This window comes from Diachasmimorpha longicaudata, chromosome 17, assembly GCF_034640455.1.
Source record: "Diachasmimorpha longicaudata isolate KC_UGA_2023 chromosome 17, iyDiaLong2, whole genome shotgun sequence".
NCBI lineage: Eukaryota > Metazoa > Arthropoda > Insecta > Hymenoptera > Braconidae > Diachasmimorpha > Diachasmimorpha longicaudata.
In genome coordinates, this window is record NC_087241.1 from 3,570,922 (window position 1) to 3,592,316 (window position 21,395).

At 39.9% G+C, this 21,395-nt stretch overlaps 1 protein-coding gene and 1 long non-coding RNA gene across 4 annotated transcripts in view; one reads left to right on the top strand and one right to left on the bottom strand.

Annotated features, from left to right (window-relative positions):
- Window positions 1-16,549, bottom strand: part of LOC135170391 (uncharacterized) — a 58,217-nt gene extending 41,668 nt beyond the window's left edge. Inside the window, exon 1 of the long non-coding RNA XR_010300378.1 lies at window positions 16,449-16,549. This is a non-coding gene — a long non-coding RNA (uncharacterized LOC135170391). The remainder of the gene's footprint in view (window positions 1-16,448) is intronic.
- Window positions 1-21,395, top strand: part of LOC135170390 (lipase member J-like) — a 41,900-nt gene that overhangs the window by 11,115 nt on the left and 9,390 nt on the right. Inside the window, exon 7 of one of the 3 annotated variants that reach the window (XM_064136165.1) lies at window positions 2,448-2,467. The exons of the other annotated variants lie outside the window; for them this stretch is intronic. Within the exon in view, the coding sequence (XP_063992235.1) occupies window positions 2,448-2,452 (5 nt within the window). The 3' untranslated portion in view covers window positions 2,453-2,467. Of the gene's footprint in view, window positions 1-2,447; window positions 2,468-21,395 lie in introns of those variants that run through there. 3 annotated transcript variants of the gene reach the window in all.

Genomic DNA, 21,395 nt, shown 5'->3' on the forward strand with positions numbered 1-21,395 from the left:
TACAATTATAGTATATTCGTTTATTTATTTATTGACGAAGGCCATCCCCTGACTTCAATAGTCAGTTGGCGAGGGTAGTTTTAAGTGCGTTCACCGTTATACTTTTAAAATATTACCTGATGGATTTGGAGAAAAATATTTTGGAAAATATTTGGGAAAATGTAACTTTCGGCGATAGTTAAATTTTTACGGATTCAATTGGAACGGGACTTTTTGCTGGCAGCAGTTTTAGCGGTTTAGGATGGGATTTTTATTGTATTTGTAAATCATCGGTTGGAAATATGTTTCTTGGGAGATAGTTGAGTGCTCAGTGGTACTGGAAAAATTTTTGTAGTTAATCTTTCGAGACCATTTTCCGCATTAACAAAAATAATAAAATCGAGAGTAAAAGACCACCTTTTTTCAAGGGCACACAAACCTTCTGTACCCGAGTGTAAAGTGTCCAGATAAAATTATTGTTAGAGGAAAATATAAGTTTCGGTGAGAGCACAGTATTTAATAAAATTTGAAGGGCTTAAACAATTAATAAATCGAGTTCATGAATTTTTTTGAAGTAAATTCTTAAAAAATTGCTCATAAAATGACAAAACCGTTCGAGTGTCTGCTGGTGATTTTCCACTGCAAGAAACCATTCAATAATTTTCTTTATGTGCCAGCACTATTAAAAAAAATTATAATTACTTATTTTATTTAATAATTATGGTCTTGTATCACTCTCCAATACATAAAAAAAGAAATTACCCCCGAATGGAGCTGATCAGTAAAGTAAAATCCCCTCTAACTCACCTCAAAGGCTCTTCCACCAGAGGAAATCGCACAATAAAATGTTTAATGTCACAACATTTTGGAATCTCATGTTCTCTCCAAAAGCCCAAAAATGTCATTTTTCTTTCCGATGACTAACGATCAGCATTTAGCGATTCCCCGGGTAGGCACATCTATTGGAAAGGATTCCCCTCAAATAAGGAAGGTGAAAAAAAAATCCAAAATAATCCTTTGACGTTTCCCAAGTCATCTCGCTCCCTTTGTCCAAGATCTCCAGGGACCTGACATGGTCCCATGGCAGAGGCTTAAAGAGTTGACTGGAACAGCAACGCCTCGATTCAACCCTCACACAGAGGTATTTTTTCGATTTTTACACAACAGAAAAATAAATCTAAACTCCATTTGATACTCCCTGATTTTTGAATAATTATCAGGCCTTTGAATGGGGCCCAGCTGCCCCCTGGGGGGTGTGTTCACTGGTTTCGCACAAGTCTGACATATTTTTCTCGACCGTCAATTCCAATGTTTCCATTTAGCACGACCCCGCGACTATTTGAGAGCTTTTTATAAAATTAACATTTTTTTTTTTTTTTTTTTTTTTTTTTTTTTTTTTTTATAATCATAATACGCTCCTGGATTATTTAAAAATGTTTTTGTTATGGGAGATGGATTATGGGGGCCATATAACTGACAAACCAAATCAATAAATCCCGCAAGTCTCCTGAAAACGACTAAAATGAGGAGGGGGAGAGCTGAGGTGAGTCAACAACCTGAAGAGGTTTTATTACCCCACTCCACCCGATTCAGTAAAATTAGTCCCAGGGGGTGTAATGCGAATAATCTATCGAAAATAATTTTTTATTACTTTATGAGGCTTTTCCTCGTTATTTCTGGGTATAACCCTTACTATTACTGAAAGGTGGTGACCATTGTAGGGCAGCCAGGGTGTCTGAACTGGGGTTAGTGGTTTGCGGCGTCTTGGTTGATGATAATAATTTGTAGTTTCATTGTTATATGGCTGATTTGACCTGATCGTAATGGGAGGGTTCACATAAACAGGAATTTTCGGTTACACTTTAGTTGCCTAGATTTAAATTTTTGGAAAACCCGGGAAAATGGTGCCTACCATTTTTCGGTTGAAAGTATGTACTGCAGTATTTATTATGTGGGCAGTATATATGTCAGAAGAACCCATAATTTGTGTAATAAAAAAGAATAATTAAAATAACTCGAAGTGCTTTTTTACGGAAGCAATTTTTTTGGAACGAAAAAAATACAAAAAAATGCCGCATGATGAACAAAATGTAAATAAATAAATAAATAAATATTTTTAAAATCTTCAACGAGATCACAATACAACAATCCAGATCAGAGGAAAGAGAGACGACAGGAAACAACTCTTCAGTTTTTTTAAAGCGGATTTTTAAAATAGAAAATGATTTTTTATCCGCAATTATTATTGAGGTCAGTTGGAGGAAGAAAAAATTGATTTTTGACCAATGTACAGTAAAAAACTCCAGTAAGCCCGTGGGCCTGACTACACAGCGGCCAGGTAGACTAGAGTTTTTTTAAAGCTCAAATAAAAATACTTATTGTCGACCATTTTATTACTGGGGTCTATTATTTTCAGTAATAGAACTAGTGCTTTAACGTGAAAACGTTCCATTTTTTGGGGTTTCCAGGTTGACTTCTTCACTGTGGAACGACAAAATGAGGGGTCCAGGGTAAAAATATTTTGGAGCCTTTCCAGACGTTTTACGATACGAGATATTTTGCATTGTTGCAGTCCCCAAGCTCCATTAAGAATTTGCGAGAAGCTTCTCTCCTGGTATTTATTTACGCTGTCAATTGTCCAATTTTAATGCTCCAAAATAAAAGAAGAAAATAGAGAGAAAAATCCATTCTTCGCAGGCCCAACTTCTCATTCCCCATTATGACTTTGTTACTCGAAAAATCGAGTCCAAATTTGTGAAGACTCGTCAAAATCCTCGATGTTTCCATTCGATGAAATTAACCGTGACGATTTATCGTAAATAAATGAATGGAAAAAAAACTACAGACGAGAGAATCCATGAAAGCAAAGGTAAATGGGATTTATTCTTTTGAAGAGATACGTATCCAATTTTTTAGTACCAAAACTTCCGGATCTTTGTCCAACGTTAACCGATCTTGAGACGCGGAAAAACCGCAAGGTTGTCTTTACGTCCTTGTTGGTATACCCAGCACTGTCATCCCTTTTGTCGGCACCAAGAAAACATACCAGAGAGGAGACAGGAGTTGACAAAACATGACAATCATAACCGTATAACCGTAACTCCTCGTTCATGATGGGGGTGGAGCCGAGGGTTGTAACAATGAGAAAACTGTTGAAAGGGATCATCCTCGACAAATATTATTTCTACGAGATTTTTTTAAAAATAAGCCTTTTTTCATTTTCCCTGCATTGGCAGACGATCGGGGGTTTTCATTTTATTTCTATCGGGACATTAACTGGGAATAAATCAAATGGAATAATTTATTCATTAAACACTAGTCTGATAAATTCCATTTTCCGAACAATTATTACGAATTTAATGATTTTCCAGAAGAGATCAATTTGTTTTTAAATGGAAAATTCTTTCTAACATTGAATTTCAATAAATCATTAAATTATTTAAACAATGGTGGAGTACTCCCTCATTTTCCTCCGTTGATTATGAATATATACGCCTAAAGGCTCGGTAATAAAAGGGCTTTTGCGGATAAAAAGAGAAGGGTAACAGGGGGTGGGAAGTAGAAAATTTACGTCGTAACTCAGTAGAGGTATAAAAAAACATCCGCAGTAACCCTGAGCTGGCGCAATGTAGCTAGTGAGGTGGATGGGCGAGTACTTTCTTTCACTCTCTCTCACTCTCTCGTATATCCACATCGTACGAGAATGTTAGCCACCAAGTAAACGTGTATATACCCGTTGAAAGGTTCCTTTACGATGTCGTAACGAGTATTATATTTCGTTTCAGCCCGGTCGTCTTGGCATGTCGCGATCATAAAGCACATAATGTTATATCTTGAGGATAAAAAAGGAGGAAATATTGGGAGAAAGCCCAATGACACATTAAAATTCCAGCTTTTTCGTTATTTCATTTAATTAACGTAGTTGCAAACCTCTTTGTTGAAATCACTTTTATTTTATGATCCGACCAATCAATTCATCCGACTAATTGGCGTATTCTCTTCTCGTCTATTTATTTGTTTGTTTATTAATGTATTTATTTTTTTTTTATAATTTTTACAGGAGAATTGCTGGCACCTCTGAGTCACCGAAAATAACAGTAAATTGATTTAAGGCTTTTGACCAATTCCTAAAAATCGTAAAGTCAAGGAACTTCAGTCGTTCCTGTCTCCCCTATTGACACTCAAAAATAATATATACCCCATAGAAAAATATTCACGAAATTAACATGCTCCAAAATTCTGACCTCCGGGAGTAACAAAAATGGTAGAATGGTAAAGTGCGGTTTATGGCTTTACACCGTCTGTATTTTAGCGATATTTGTAACAAAGGCCCGACCTAACTGTTTCGTGTCCCAGGCCCACCCCAAAACACTCTACAACCCCCTTAAAATATACCAGAACAGCCGACTCAATGTTAAAAATGAGAAAAAAAATTCTGGACTGGAAAAAAATTTTTTTTTTCAACTCGAAACAAATTTTTCTCTGTTAACAAATATTTCGAGGGGAATAAAAAAATTGAAAATGAAATTTGGAAATGGAGTGTTGAGCTTGGGACTCTCCATTTGTCCTCAAATATTTGTACGGTGCGAAGCGGCTTATGCTATGCATTTATTGATATAAAAACGAAGGCTAGTCAATACAATTCGATTATCCCCGGGGGTTAGACTCGTCTCCCACACGGGGAAATGCAGACACGTCTCTGCACCCTTTTGTGCGAGTCTTTGGTAAGATTACGTCAAAACTGTGGTCTTATAGAGCGTCATAAACCTGTCAGAATCACGTGCCGACTCCCGGAATATTTGAGGGTTTTCACATCAGCGAGAGTTTATTTTCAATGAGAAATGATTTTTCAGCGATGAAAAAAAGGTTTCTCAGTTCAATTCAACTAGTGTTTTTATTTATTCATCTATTTGATAATAAGGTACCGACATTTTTCTCGTACAGTATTTTTTACAGTAGACGTAAGAAATTTTTCCTCTCATTTTTGTGGTTTTCCCAGAATTTTTCGTGAAAGTGTCAAAAATCGAAGGGAAAAAACTGATAATCGGTCACCCTTGGCGGTCGGTATTGCCCCCCATAAATCGCTTTGCATTCGCGACACGACTGAATATTTCTCGTGACAAAAAGAAGACAATAGAGACGCTCCAGATTTTTACGGCTGTTAAAACCAGAGCGACGAGGGTGTGACCTTGGGAGAAATGCTTTTCCGGGTAGAGAAATGGCCTTGAATAAATCCTTGGAAAAAAGACACTTCAAAAACGTTCGTTCTTCCCTTTCTCCCATTTTTTTCCATCCCAACATTATTTAAATATTTAAATGTAAATTTCAACTTTAATTTCAATTTGCTGATGGACTAACCCCTCCTCATTCTTCCAAAACAACATCCAATCACAATCATAAAAAATCGCTCAATGCCCTGAATTTAAGTTTATCTCTCCGTAAGAACAATTAATTAAAGTCCTTCCGGAAAATTCTACTCAACGACGCGGGAAATGTCAGACATGTTCTCTCGCTTGGTCGCACCGATGTTCTGATGCAACTGACGAGGGCCACAGGTCGTTATCATTGCTCCAATCTCACGGTTGGTTCGTCACTTGTGACCCCTCTGATTAATCCACGAAATTAACAGACGGACAATTGTAACTCAGACAATTGCACCGCTCCACTGCCAGGGGGATGATCTGGGGTGTCCGACTGTGACCTACGGTCCAGCGACTGGTCATCCCACCCCTTAGACAATCGGAGTCAACTTCGGTTCACGGAATCCGAATGTTTTTGCAGAAACGCTTCACCGCACGTGACGTAACAATTAAATTTTCTCAAACCCAAAAAACCCCAAAAAATAGTTTCCCAATTTTTTTTTTTACTCTGGAACTGGTTCACCATTGGGTCAGTGATTTTATCAGACGCTGTAAACCATTTTCATCCCTTAATAATCGAGCCCAACCCCACTGGGCCTCGAAAATAAACTGATCGAAGAGGAAGTCAGGGGCGATCGGGGGAAAAAAAAATGCCAATCCCCCAGTTTTTTTTTGTCACGCCCGTGAAAAATGCACACTGTCATTATTTTTCGCACCCCACGACAATCCCTCTCGCCCTGCGGTCAGTAACTAGCGTTGAAATGAAAGAAAACAGTGAGAGACCACAATTCGGCAATTACCAACGTCAGGCGCGATCGCGTGACTATGATAAATCTATGACGTCTGGAATTTATTACAACTGCTGGGACAATATAGATGAGAAAAATTATTCCATATACGGCAGTTTCTACTTTACTGACTTTACGGAAGGGGAGATCAACCCCATGGCCGAGAGTGCCAGTCGATAAAAATGTCATCCAAAATCAAAATGGCTGATTCCAGGAACCATTTTGATAACCCAACACTTGGATTCTCTTAAAAAACGCCCCAAGATAATTATTAATAATTCAAAATCCATAAATTTTCAATCAATTCCCGACTATAAATAAATACGATGTTGTTACGATTCAAAATATAATTTAAGTTGATTTCCAATGACTTTAATTTTGTCTAAATAATTATTGGACGTTCCATGATTTCGTAAAATTTTTATAAAACTTCCCACGAATTTTTTAAATAAAATTTCATTGAAAATCTAAATTGCAGTGTTAGAAGCTATTCTTGATCCTTAGAAAAATCTGAAGTCCTCACAGTCGACTTTAGCGGAATCCCGCGTTCTTATCTGAACACCAGAGCTAATCCATCGGGCCTTAGTCGTGCCTACCTGCTCTTCCTCCCTCCTCCCTCCCCCCTCGTTGTAATAAACGAGCCCGCTTTTTCCTCCCTTGTATAATCTCCACTCCGTGCCACCCGAGATATTGCCAAACATCGGGCTGGAATGCAGACACACTGTGCCCAGTGGAAGAGAAAAAAAAGAATGGAGAAGAGGAAAAACATGAAATAAAACGGTAGAAAAAAAATAGATAAAGCGAGGGGCGGTGTTGGCAGTGGTGGAAGAATGGGCCAGTTTGTTATACCAATGGGGGGAGAGAATGCAGGAAGAAAAAGATCTTATGGTAGTCTTGGTACGCACGAGCTGAGGATGGAGTGCTCGCTCGATGAAATCGCTCTCTCGTGCTGATGATTTGGATCCAGAGGGTGACTGTCTCATCGCTCACTGATCTTCATCACGCAATGCAACCGCTGGTGATTTTCTATTGGCCACTTTATCGACTGCTTCGAGTCTTATTTTACATGATGAGTGAATGATTTTAGTAATTATTCATTAACTGAAGCGGAGGTCATTAATTTATTTACGGTACATCGCATAGTTTTTGCATTTTTTTCTCCCAAAAAATTGTGACAGATGTAATTGAGAAATTTAATTGCCTAAAGTAATTGGATCTCTGTCGCATCGGTCGAGTTATAAAAATCGTAGAACATTATCTCTATTATTAATTAATCATCTGTTCGCACAGAAGTAAATTATAAAATTTTCTCCATTTTCCTGATTTAAATAATTCCGATAATATTCGATTCACGATTGAATCGACGATCTCCTCTAAGGCCCAATAAACAATAACGCGTGCGCACGAAAGTGCTGCATCGGCGCATGCGCTGGCCGAGGGTGGTAGAGCTTCATGAGCGGCAGATGCACGCGGTGTTTTTTAAAAGAGGAGAAAAAAACAGTCGATGGGGAGCGAGGGGGGAAAGGAGACATGAAAAAAGGCGCGTGCCGGCATCGAGCATAAATACTTGAACGCCCCCGTGAAGAGCGCCGGCCACGCCCGCTATAAAACGGGCCCCGGGAGCATCGGAGTGGCCCCCGGGTGCCCCATCAGCCCCACATGTACACTCCACTTAATTTCCCACCCGACTCGGCGACGTTTTTTCTTTCGCGTAATAAATGAGTCCAGTCGCTAATTTCAGTAATTAAAAAATTCACTGGTCATCACCTAATTCTCATTTTATCAGACGCCATCGCCCTGACATGTTTATGTTGTTCCTTTTAATTTATAGTCCATTGCAAAATTAAGTTAGTTTTGTTACGGGGGGAAAAATTAAATTAACGCTGTGAGGAAGCGGTACAATGAGATAGAAATATCTCCAAATCTAGGGAAGATAGCGAACTTTTTATCATAACCTTTTTTATCGGGCGAATCGAGCACTACAACAAAGGTCATGAGGAAAATTCCGCTATCTCTTGTAAATTCGGAGATACCGTTCAAAAACTCAACTCAGAGATAAGTCAAATTATCTCCTTTTTCTACTAAAACAAATGCGATGGTAAATAATTAAATTTTAGACTGAAGGATTATTATTATTTTGAAATTCGGTGTTTATGAATAGATCCGTTCATGTAGACTTCTATTCTAATTAATATATATTTTTTTAATAATTATTAATGTTAGTTTTTTTTTGAAAAAATATTTAAAAATATTTGAGGGTGTTTGAACTCGTTAGGCTGCCGTATTTTTAACCACGTTTTTTTATTCTTTTAACTGAGTCCACCCATATATAGATTCCAATTGGTTTACCCCTCATGGAGCTTGTATTTTATTTCTGGAAAAAGTGGAAAAAAACGCGGATTCGTTACGGGATTCTCCTCAAACGCGGAATAATACCGGATGGAGAAGGACAAAAAAACTCACGAGAGGAGGAGAATAGCTGCGGTTTAGAGTAAAACATCGGAAAGTCGAGAAGGGTGGCATCTGCGTACCGGAGAAAACTAGAACGACGCACGCTTCACAATTTTTTTTTCTCTATTTTACATCAACTATCCTTTATTTTCACTGGCGCGAGCGGGTTCTTAGGTTTTTTTACCATGAAAAACTGTAAATTCTATGGTTGGGTACAAGGGGGTTGAAAACGGGGTCGTCGAAACGGGGCCACACCATGACTGCTTTTGGGGCCAAAGGGGGAAGAAAAGGGGTGGAACTCTTTCGTTGCCGCTTTTTTTTTCATTCCACTTTTCACCGAAAAAGGGGAATTTTTGAGAGCAACCCTTGATTTACAGTTTCACGCTTTGATTCGATTTTTTTCCCGAAAAACGTTGAACTTTTTCCCGCTCCCCTGTCAACGATTTTTCGGAAAACTCCGGATCCTCCTCGCGCTGAATAATAAAAATTCAGGTCCCCGAATAACGAACCCTCTCGTTTTCCCAATTATTCTCCCGCATCTCAGCAAAATTTCCCTCTTCTTTTCAATTTTTCCCGCGCATTTTCCTCCTTCCGCCCCCTGCACTTTGTAATTTTTATTCAGCTTTTCTATCGACAGAAACTTCATTGTTCCTGTCATCCTCAGGGCCGTGAAATAAAGGTATAAAGGCCAGTTCATTGCCACTGAAGTTGCCATTCGTCCAACCAGGGAGAAAAGTAGAGTTAACGCAAGACATTAACACTCATGCAAGGGCCACTAAGAGGCACAGAGCACACCCTCACCCACTCATTTCATTGTTACACCCGTAGTTTCGATCCATTGTCGTATAACGGATACACGACTGGGTGCCAAGCGTTTATTCCGATTATAGCCAATCGAGAATCCGTGTGCGGGACGTTTCGATCACGTTTATATCTGCCATTAAAATAGTGAAATTGCCGGGTCGTGTGAGAGCCCATAAGGTTCGCGTCTTTCCCTTAGATATTTCAACCGATGAATCTGTGATAATCTTAACGATCGCCCTGTCATTTTATTTATGGGAACAACTTTTTCCTCTTTGTTTTATTATTTTCCAACGATTTTATTACCGAAGGGAAAGGGAGATCACGGAGATACGCCACGTGCGCAATCCTTAACCCTTTGTTTTCACCCTTTTTTCGAGAGCGAGTCGGGAGTGAGATTTCAGCCAATCGGGGACGGGGATTGACGGGCGAATGGGTGTGTTGTGACAGCAGCACGAATTACGGGCTTTTAGCCCTTTTCGGAGAGAGCGACCTCAAGGGTGAATTAATGGGATGGGGTTGCGCAAAGGGTTAAAAGGCAGGACTGTTGTAAAATGGCTGCTCTCGACGTAGGTACAATTTAATTATCTATACATTTAACTGATTTCGCGATAATTATTATTTTCAAAAATCAAATTAATTAAATTTTAGCGCAGGGTCGGGACTGGATTTTTTTAAAGTTTAAATAATTTTAGTATTTTACATATCTTCACATGTACAGAAACAATGACATCAAAGCCTTTCTCTCCTCTTCATCCCCCGAAATTCTCCATAATAACAAATAAAATTATCTCACCGCATCGCTCACATCCGTTTCCTCTCTCCGACTGTCAAAATGTCGTATAAATCATCCAATTTTCGCGACATGAATACGACTTCTTGATCTCGTAAACCATTGTTTCCTGTCACCGGAACTCACTGTCTACGTACATACGTTACATATAAAAAAGTGAAAAATGAAACGAAGAAGAAGAAATGAAAAAGTCAGGGGTGGGTGGGCTCGTGGGGCTTGTGAATGAATAATTTAAAGTGAGAGAACGTGAAACGGGGGGAAACAAGAGAGGTTGAGAAACAAAAATACAAAATACCTCGTAAATTCAGAGGGGCCCACGTGTGCGGTGCCCGGAAAAGGTGCGAAACATGGCTGACTAATGAATCTAACTGGTGCCTGTTTTAAATGCTTGACGAGAGACTCGTTGGTGAAGTGTGATCTATGGTGGCAACAGCAGGGAAATAGGTTTTACATTTACTGAATTTTAATGCCCTTCAACCGGCTATTTCTGACGAAAAAGAATTTAAGGAAATATTAAAAATCCATTTCTCACGTATTTTTGAAAATTTCCCTTCTGAGATTTAGGAGAAATCGGTGAGAATGTCTCTGTGAGTTATCATTTTGTTTATATTATTTTTAATTGGTCTATTTATTTTATTTTGAGTTACCATTTTGTTTATTTTATTTTCTGCAATTTAAACATTAAAAAAAATATTTTTCATCTCAAAAACAAAACTTAGAGCAAATTAATGCGTCAGGAAAGTCTCTCCCACCGACAATTGAATTATCAAATTATTTCAAATCAATTAATTTATTTATATCAATAAACAAACTAAAATTCTAGCGATTGTGATGCTTCCATTGTCCTCAAAGTAACTATTTATCCGAGGAAAATCATTTTGATTTTCTCTGGGTCTCTGGGTTACGCCAACGGTCATTCCTCTCACCCCAAAGTCCGGTTAAACTTTATGTCCCTTTCGACCGAAAAAAAAGGGAAAAGAGAAAAGACGAAACGAATGTCCATCGCGCGGAGGGTTGAGGGGTCAAGGGGTTGGCCAGCTGGCGCCGGACGGTTGTGCAATGGACCCCGTGCGTGAACCAAAAATGGGGGGAGGGAGAAGGAGAGAAAGAGAAGCGAGGGAGAGAGAGAGGGATGACAAGGGCACTGAAAAAAAAGGGGAGACACTGTTCAAACGTAAGAGGAAAAGCGAGAGGTTGCGTAGTGTAGGGGCTGCATTGTCCCTGTACTCGGACGAAACGACTGTGACACGATGGCCGGCTGTGTCCAGTCGCCATTGTTGTCGACGATGATTTTTCAAGAGGGGAAGAAAAACTCTCTGGTGACCGAGATAAACGCAACTCTTGGATTATTGCCTCCTTTCTGGGCGCCCGACGATTAAACGGTATTATTTCGGGAGGTGCGCGTTACACACGTTAAACTAATTCTGATTTATGGGACTAATGGTTCAGATAAGGGGTGTGGGAAGAATCAACTTAATTTTTTGATTTCCTGGGGCTGTGGCGTAAGGGTAATAAACATTCCCTTTAGAGAGTGCGAAAAAAAAATTTTTAGAAACGTTAAAACTCGTCTTCGACGGAAAAGACGTTTTTCTATGACCGGAAAACGTCTTTTCCGCACTCGTGCGAAAATAATTTTTTATACTTCATAATCTCCTCCCAAAAATTCCAACAAAATAAAATATTCCATAATAATTACTGTACCCCGACTTAAAAATTTTCTTGACAGACAGATTGCAACGTAAGTCACTTGTAAGGGGTCATAAATACCCCCAAAAGGGGTGTGACAGTTCGATCTGTTTAACCCGCAGGTATAAAAGTCAACAGAGTCAAGGGGGTAACCGAAAAAAAAAGGATGAAAACGTGAACGTGAAAAAGCTGGTAAAGGGGTGGGCCGGAAGGTTTTCGGGGCACGTGATATATCACTGGGTGGATAAACAGCGGGCAGACCCTCGATGAAAAAAAAGGAGTGAAATACGCGGTTATCGAGTGTTTTGTGCCCGCCACGTGGTGCAGGTATAAACGAGAATTTTTCGAGGGAAACACCTCTTACATTACGACGTATTAATTCGTTGATCCCTTTTTTTCAGTGAAAACGCGCCGCACACGCGCTCAGGTAAAGAATGAGAACAATTTCAGGGGTATGAGTACGATATAATGCGACATAGAGTTGTGCGATAATTGAAAAATTTTAGGCTTCATCTCATTTATTTATTTATTTAATTTTGTAGGAGATGACGAGCCAACGATCGATGGGGGTAAAATGCCCGATAATATTTTTAATAAAATAATATATAAAATAATAATAATATATCATAATATATAATAATATATAATATATAATAATATATAAAAATATCCGGAGTAAAAATTCCAGTAAAAGAGATAAATATTCGATTGACATTTCGTAATGACATTTCACTACTAATTACCCTCAAGTGCCCTAAAACTTTTCAAGTACAACCCATCGCCTTCGTCATTATCATAAACCACAGGTCGACCAGAAAAAGGGGTTGGTATTGACGTATACCTGGAGAGTAGCAAGTTCATTCCTCCTCGCGAGCTGAAAACCCCTGGTCATGATTAAATAACCAGAAAATTACAGAACATCCCTCGGATACCTGTTATATTGATTCGATAGTGTGTTTCAACTCCCACGATCGTCATTACAACTTGTGTGGTCTTGCCATCCCTCTCGACGCATCACCTGTGCAATACCTAGAGGGGAAGGCCTCCAACCCTTGCACAACCCTTCAATTGCCCTGTGATCGTCATAAAAAAATTATGAAAATACCACCTGTTCTGGATGTTACACTGCGCACTTGTACGGAAAAAAGGGGTTACAGCCTTCGTGATGTGAATGGCAACCCTTCATCAGCCCCTTTGGCTTTCCAATTCTGCCTCTCGCAGGTATATTTTTCACCGGGGATACAGAGTAAACAACCCTTTCAGGGATTCCCTGGGTTATTATGTCATATTGTGGATACACATATTTCGTGGGGGGAAAAAATATTACCTGACGGAGGTCGCAGGTCCCAATCCTTTTCACATGTCTGGAATGCGGGCCCCACGGATTTTAGGGTCTGTTGGTTTACCCTTTTGAGAGACCTTGGCCGGGAACAAAATCAGATGAAACCGCCAGAGTAAATGGAGACGGATTTCCTCAGGTGATTTTAATTGTTTTATTGGACTGGGAGCTGTATTAGGTAATGCACGGGGGGAAAATCAGGTTCATCTCCCTTCAAGGGCATGTTCTTGGAGAAAACAGGTGGTCAACATTTTTTTTTTCACGATTTTTCAGCCTTGAAACAGAGAATTTTGAAAATTCGGAAGACAATCGATTGGAAATATTTTCCAGCGCAGTGGGAGAATTTTTTATAAGAACTCTAGGGGTGGAGACGCAAAGGGATGACGAGGGAAAAACGCTCTGACTCGCGGGGGAATGTTAAAAGTATTTTTCACACTCGTAAGGAAATTTACTAATTTTCCCTCGAGCGCTGGGATTCTCTTGGATTTTTATTAAATTTTTTTATTGTTTTCTCGGGTTGAAAGAAAAATCAACGGTTCCCGGAATGATTTTATTCCCTTTTTTCATTACTCACGGGTATATTGAAGCGTTCCGGGTGGTCGTGGTTACCCCTTCATCGGGGCCCGTGAGTCGGGGAAGAGAAAAGAAGGAAAAACACAAAATACCAATGATGAAGGTCACAAACGGATCAGGAGAGTTAAAAAGCCAATAATTATCGGCGGCACAGTGAAGTGATCGCTCCTTTCAGGCAATCGGTAACCGGAAGTAGGTGGTCGCACTTCGAATAGAGGAAAAGGGGGATGAAAGGGACGTGAAATTACGAGGATTTCTCCATTTCGTTGTTTTCTCTTTTCTTCTCTTTTTCTTTCAAAAAAGGAATGAAAAAAGGTAAAAATAACACTGGGGGTAAATTAGCGAGTACGGATAATGAGAGGTCGGTTTGACCGACGATTGTCTTTACGTTTGAGGCGGGGAAAACTTGAAATACCGTGGGACGGGACAAAAAGGGGTGCCCTCCACTGTGAAAACCGTCTTCACTGATTCGGAAAAAAATTCTGAGGCAGGAAAAAAATAACGGACCTGCCCCGGTGGTCCATCTTCCCCCCAATTACTTGCGAGTTGTGAATTTAAAAAAATAATTTTTTTTTAAATACAGAGAAGTAAACAATTTCCGTGAATTATTTATTTATTCAATTTTTAATTCAGTTCTTGAAATTTAGATGAATTATTCATTTCAACGAATTAAAAAATGATTAATAACATCAAATAATTTGATTAAATTTTGTTTTTTGTTTGGTTTTGATCCAGAGAAGAAAAATCAACAATTAACTAATTTGTAAACCAATAAAAATTAAAAATAAATAAATCAATACTTGTATCTCAAATTGATTTGATTAGCTGATTAAAATGGCTTTATTATTTGATTTAAAACTCTTCAAGGGTTTACCGGTGGTGCTTCGTGTCTCCCTTTGTCCCAGTGGAGGTCGTTGTTCTGTACTTTGAAGTTAGAAAGCTTCATGAACACGATTACAGGGGCAAAGCCCGGGGTTGGACAGCACTCTGGTCACTTGTGAGGCTTTTCCCCGATGTTCGTTCACCTTTTTGTTACTAAAACGACGGAGGGGGGGGGGAGGGAGGAGTAGGTGGAACGTAGGCGCCGACATGCTGCCGACATTCCGCCCACTCAAATTCAACGTGTTTCTGGGCTTTCTCGGGAAAAGGTGATAATTATTGGGTTGAAATATACTGAGGTCGGTCTTTGTGATGAAAGAAAATTTACAATCCATTATAAAACAATGATGGGGTGGGAGGGATGTTTCCCCATGAAGAGGGCACAGAACCATTGCCACTCATTAAAATAATTTGGAGAAAATCACTGGTTAAATAGTCGGCTGTATCGCGGCCCGCGAGGGTCTGACTGCGAATTTTTCGCGGGTATTCGGTGGATAATAATAATAAAAAATAGCCCCGTCACTAAAACAATCGTTAAAAATATATTTCTTGTTGTTGAAGTGGAAGATTGGGTTCACTGGCGTCCCACTGGGAGCCCGGGGGTACGCATTTTCCTCGTATTGGTTAGGATAGTTGTGCAGCATCACGCGGTATTGAGGACCAGTTAAAAAGGAATTTCCACCCCGAGACGTCGAAAATTTCTAGTGACGGGGTGTTAATTTCCTATCACCTCGGGAAATTCCTGGAACACCGGTGATTAATAGCCGCGAACCTTTTGTCAGGGTTGGGGAGAAAAACAACGATGAAAAATAAAATAATTTGGAAATTAACGATAAGCGCCTGAATTATTCCCTTTTTCCAGAAACAATTAATCATATATTAGATTTTATTTGATTGAACCAACATTTATTTTATGTCTTTCTGTTGATTTTCAACAAAAATGTTGGTAGAATAATTTTCCTCGTCTTCTTGAATGAATTTGAACCGTCGTATTTACAGAAAGTGGTGAAGCCAGATGAGTTGACTTATCTCTGGGCCCAGTTTTCGAGGAATATCTCCGAATCTAAGAGAGATAGCGGAATTGTTGTAAGAACATTTGTTGTAGTACTCACTTCGCCCGATAAGAAAGGTTATGATAAAAATGTGGCTATCGCCCTTAGATTTTGAGATATTCACCATATTGTGTCAACAGTCAGAAGTGACATCTGCTTCACCCCATCGCTCCTAAATTCCGACCGAAAAAATTCAAAATAAAAAATTTTCCGAAAGTTAATCCAAAATTTATGATTTTCAACGAAATCATGTGAATGTATTGACTCAACTCCTGTTGTCTCATCCGCCCTGGAAGCCCAAATCACCAGGGAGTGGCGAAAAACCCTCCAATTTGCCCCCAATATCTCGAAAATAATCAATCTCCAGATCTAAAGCGAAAAAAAAAAATTCACGAGTCATAATAAGCCTCATCAAAAATGTAAATACCACCTGCAATGTAGGTTGAGCTGAAAACACTCGGAGAAAAATCATCTAGTCATGGTGGAGAGCTAGTGGATACCTGCCACGCGTTGGAGCGTCCACGACACGCCATAAAAACAAAGCCCCGAGTATTCCCCGGGCATTTTATCTCGCGTTGCGGGTTAGGTGAAACAAAAGTTACTGGCCACCGTGGCAAGCCGAAGGTCGCCCGACCTATCGATCTTACCGCCTCTTTACGAACATCGGGGAGAGCGAAAAAAAAAAAATAGAAGAGGAGGAGGCTGCGAGGAGAGAGATGTATCCCGCTCGGGGAATAATGCACTCACCCTATGAGGATACTACCTTGATCCCGGAGATATATCCAGTTCACTCTGGTGGACGTCCGCCTACAAACGAAAACTTCCTAAAACCGGGGGCAGCATTTCCCTGGAAAAAAAAAGAAAAAGTTTTTGGAGTTGTTGGGTTTCTAGTTCTCAAAGTGGAGAGAACCCGAAAATATTCACCTTCGGTTCATTTTCTCTCGTGTTTTGATGATTCCGGGATTCGTGAAGGGCTTTTCTCACTTTTAGATTGATGGCTATAAGGTTTATATTGTTTTTTTTTTCGGGGGAATATTTTGGGGGCGAAATTTAATTTTGGATGATACAACAAAGATTTCGGATTTTTTTTCTTAATTTTGCGATTTTATTTTGAATCTCGAGATTTAAATTAATAAACTTTCAATTTTAGAGAAGAAAAAATTCCATCTGTCCCTCCCCACCTCCAAGAATCACTCCAACCCCATAAAATCCAGCACCAATAATAATAAAAAATCCATTTCCAAATCAGAAGTTTAATAAAACTCGATTCCTCTGATTTTATTCTTTATTGATCTCCTAGTGACCTCACAATTTCTCGATGTGCGTGAAAATTCTCATCCTCTCCCTCCGACATTTTTCCCGATTTTTTTTTATTCCTCTTCATCATTGCAAACAACACAGAGGGAATGGCCTATAACAGCTTATACACCCTTGGTCATCCGTGCTGGATGACGTCGTGGCCAGTGTCGGTAATAATAATTCAGGGAGTTTTTCCACCATGCAGTTGTGGTTTGACAGAAGGGGAGAGAAGTTTTGTGATGTGGGGGTGGGGTGAAACATGGCGACTAGATCCCTCTGGGGTAAGATTCCTGAGGGGGGTGGGTGGGAGGGTGGGAGAGTTTTCTAGGGTAACTTTGGACGAAGTGAGAGAGATTAATGGAGAGCTTGGGGCAAGAGACAAGCTCATGTGACCCTATCGGAGGAGGGCACAGGCCGGACTAAATTAACCCACATCAAGGATTTTCCTCCTATTAATAATAGACATCTCATTTTGTCATCGGACAAGTAAACACGTGGGCAATTGCCTCTGTACATCCGATCAAATATTCTTCTCCGAAGAATTGAATTGTCACCTCCGATTTTCGGTTTTCGTTCGCAGGATTTTTACTAAATTTTCTCTTCGAGAGCGACGCGGTGGTGTTGCACCCCGAATGTACCCCTTGATTATTGGGAAGCCGCGTAAATATGTATATTGCACAGGTTACAAACTTTTCTGCCAAACACTTTGAATAAATAATTAGAAGAAAAATTGCCGACCGATGATGATTCCCACATTGTCCGGCAATTACCCCGATGCCAGTGGTTGTTTAGCCGGGGTATAAAATCGATAGGGTGTGCAGGCAGTGCAAGGCCTCGTATGCAGGGTCGTTGATCGGTGAATGCCCAAGGGCTGGGTGAAACAGTACAAAATGGAACAATACCGGTACTGACGGGGCCCTAGATGATGCGTTGAAAGTTTCGGTCAGTACCATTATTTTCCCTTGTGCGAAACACCAACGGCTGCACACACAGCTACGGGTGATAAAAGGAAATAAGGGGGTGGGATTTTGGGGTAGGAAGGGGAGGAAGAGGGTGAGACTAGAGTTGAGTCGTATCGATCGAGCAAAAACGGGGTGGACATAGGAAAAATGCGTCGCGGGGTTGCTTATTGGTCAGTTGCACTGGCACCATCCACGTATTCTCGGCACAAGGGGGTTGGACATTTGGGGTGAGATGGGAACTTGAGGGGGAATGGAGACCCAGTGGGCTTGGAGAGAACAACAAACGGAGATGGATGATGGAGACTTTGGTTTTTGTCATTGCGAAACGATATTATTTCGGTACGCAATATTTATTTTATGAACAATATGAACAATTCGATGGGGACATTTTTGCAGTTGTTCTGGGTAATTATGACTCTGAGCGAATTATATTTGATGTCATGCAATTTTTTTGGCCTCAGGAGATTTATAAATAATTTTTTTTTCGTTGAAAAAATATTTTTCAGTGATTCCTGGAGCTTTAATGAATTTAATTCGATAATTGACGTTAATTGCAAGTTGAATATTAATTTCAATCCATCAATAATTGCAATTTGCAATGCCGCTTACCCCGCAAAAGTTTCCACGCGACTAAACTAATTTCCATTTGCTAAAAAATTCACTGATATTCTTCGACCGAAAAAAAATACTCCGGGATTAATTTAGTGGATTAATTTTGCCTCCCTCCCCTGTCGAGTGTCCAATGCCCTTGAGCACCGAGTGACTTATTATCTCGTCGACTAACCAAGTCCCCGGAGCGAGAATTTTAAATGGCCTTTCAGAGGAAAAGACGCACAAAAATGGATTAATTTATCGATCAAGGGGTGGACTGGGGTGCGTTTTCTTTGGCCCAGGAGAAATTTTCTTCGCGTACGCGATGGGCTGGCCTGCTTAAATCTTTATTCCGCCATTATCTGAAGAGGTAGGGGGAGGCTTGCACAATGGCTCCGTTCTGTGGACCGAAGTGTAGCCAGAAGCCCTTGGACAAAGGGTGCGAGAACGCTTGGAACAAAGGGCAGATAACGGACCTTACAAAAACACTGGCTCTCGGGAGATGGACTCAGGCGGAAAAGGGAATTGAGGGAGATTCCCTTTTCTGCACCCTATGATCTTCTTCGTAGGCTCACTCGACCCCAGTCTACGCAGCTACGATCGTCTCTCAGGGCACAGGGGTGATAAGCACTTCTTTGCGGTATCACAATCGAGAATACACCGTTACATTGTACATAAAAAATATATAATGTGGGTCAATTTAATATATTCCTCGAGTGTTTTTCCACACGAGGGAAAGAAAATTTTTTTGTAAATTATTGCGCGGAATAAAAATTACCAGTCCGGCTTTTCATGTTTAAATACTCATTAACCCTCCAGGAACCTCAAAAGATCCCCCTTAAAATTATGAAAAAAATTTATAGTAGAAACTGACTTACGTAATCTGCAAGTATAATCCAATTAGATATATTTGCATCCGTAATTCTCAGCAAAGAAGCCGTCCCACCCTCCTGGAGGAGATAAAAAATTTTTTAAAGCGTCAGAAGTAAAATTCCATGATTTCTTATTCGCTGAGAAATGAATGGACGAGGGGAACGGGACGGAATATCGATTCATCTAATCGAGAGCCCCAACTACTCTCGCTTTATCCTTCCACTCACCCCCGGATTGTTGATCCTCCCACCAAATCGCAATTGTATTTGAACTTGGGAGGGAGGAAATTAAAAAAAAATCAATGAATTATCCATAAATTCCAGAGATATTATCCATTAATTAATTTCTATCATTAGTGCTTCAAATGAATGAATGAATCCTAATTTGATAAAATTCCTAATTTCATAATTTCATCTTCAAATAAAATTAATAAAAAATCACAGAATTTACTAAAATCAGCTGAATTTTTCAACAAAAATATTCACCCCTTCGTACGAGACTTTCCTAAGTAAATGTCTTCACCTCCCCCAGCCCTCAAAACACCCCATATATTCGCTCTCCCTAATTAAAAATCAATGTACAATCTCCCGAAGATCCCCAGTGAAATCTCCACGTCAGGACAATTCGATTTTTTCCCTCGACATTATATGAAAAGTGAACCCATAGGGTTAACGACACGACCCTAGAGGACCCAATGAAAACATGAGTACTCAGAGGTAATTCCCCCCCACCCCACGCCCTCCAATAATTATATTCCTGCCCCCCTCCCCCGCCCCCGATTTGTCCGCCACTTTTACTTTTCCACAGTTTTATATTTTTTATCATCCCCTTTCCCCTTTGTCTTCTTTTACTTTGCACTAGCTGATGCTCGAGAACACCAGAAAGTAAAGCCTTACCCTGCGAACCCCGTAGAGGTGCGGTAGAGTGGTGGTGACGGGGGTAGGATCGTAGTGGGTGCCATTTCTGTCCCCTACATAATTAATTCCGGCAGCCCCGGCGGCTTAAGCACTCCGGTAAGAGAGTAAAGGAGAAAGTACAGGAGGGGGTTATATATATACCCCGAGAAAGAGAATAAAAAAAAAAGTACGAAGGGAAGTACGGAAACTTTGGCGCCAGCGGATAAAGCTACAGTTTCGTGACACCCTCACTCTAGCGTTTCAGTTGTTCATGAAAAATCGATGGAGACTCACGAATGAAAACTACACAATTTTGGCATTATGATGAATTTTTAGGGGGGAAGTGTTTAATGATGAATATGGGTTAGCATAGGGGTGGGAAAATAGGGGGTGAAATGATGGGTTACGAAGTTGAGAAAAGTTTTAGATGTGAATAATTCCGCGAATGGTCGGATAAAAAATAGTTTGAAGATTATTTCATTAGTTTCGATGATTGTGAATTATTAACAATTATGGTATATTGTGTATTGTTATTATTATTCATTAAAAAATTATGGACACGTTGGAAAAATTCTGGTGCTCCAGAAAAATTGATTCGTCATCATTTTTGAGGATATGATAAATTTCGTTTAATCAATAGTTGAAATTAAATGAAAATTGTCATTAAATAATTAAGTAATTTGTTTAAAAAAATTATTATTTACTCGAAGTATATAAACAGAACTTTTTGCACAGATTGGAGATGAATATTGTTATTGTAGGATGAGGCTCTCGAGTTTAGAAACGAGAGTAAAATCATGGAGAAAGAAGAGAAAGGGGTAAAAAATTAGACACGCCCACTCGTTGGTTTATCGCCCAATGAACGAAAGGGGCACATCGGGGAGGAGGACGCATAATTACGCAAGTAAAGAGTTGAAGCAGGTGGCCAGGCTGGCAAGGGTTACATATATATAGAAACTGGGTGGGGATACGAGTGGACGGTGGATGGGAAGGGTTAAGTCAATGAAGGGCTGACGCTCATTGGACAGGGGAGGGGGGATGCACAGGGTCGATAATGGAACCCAGTGGATGAA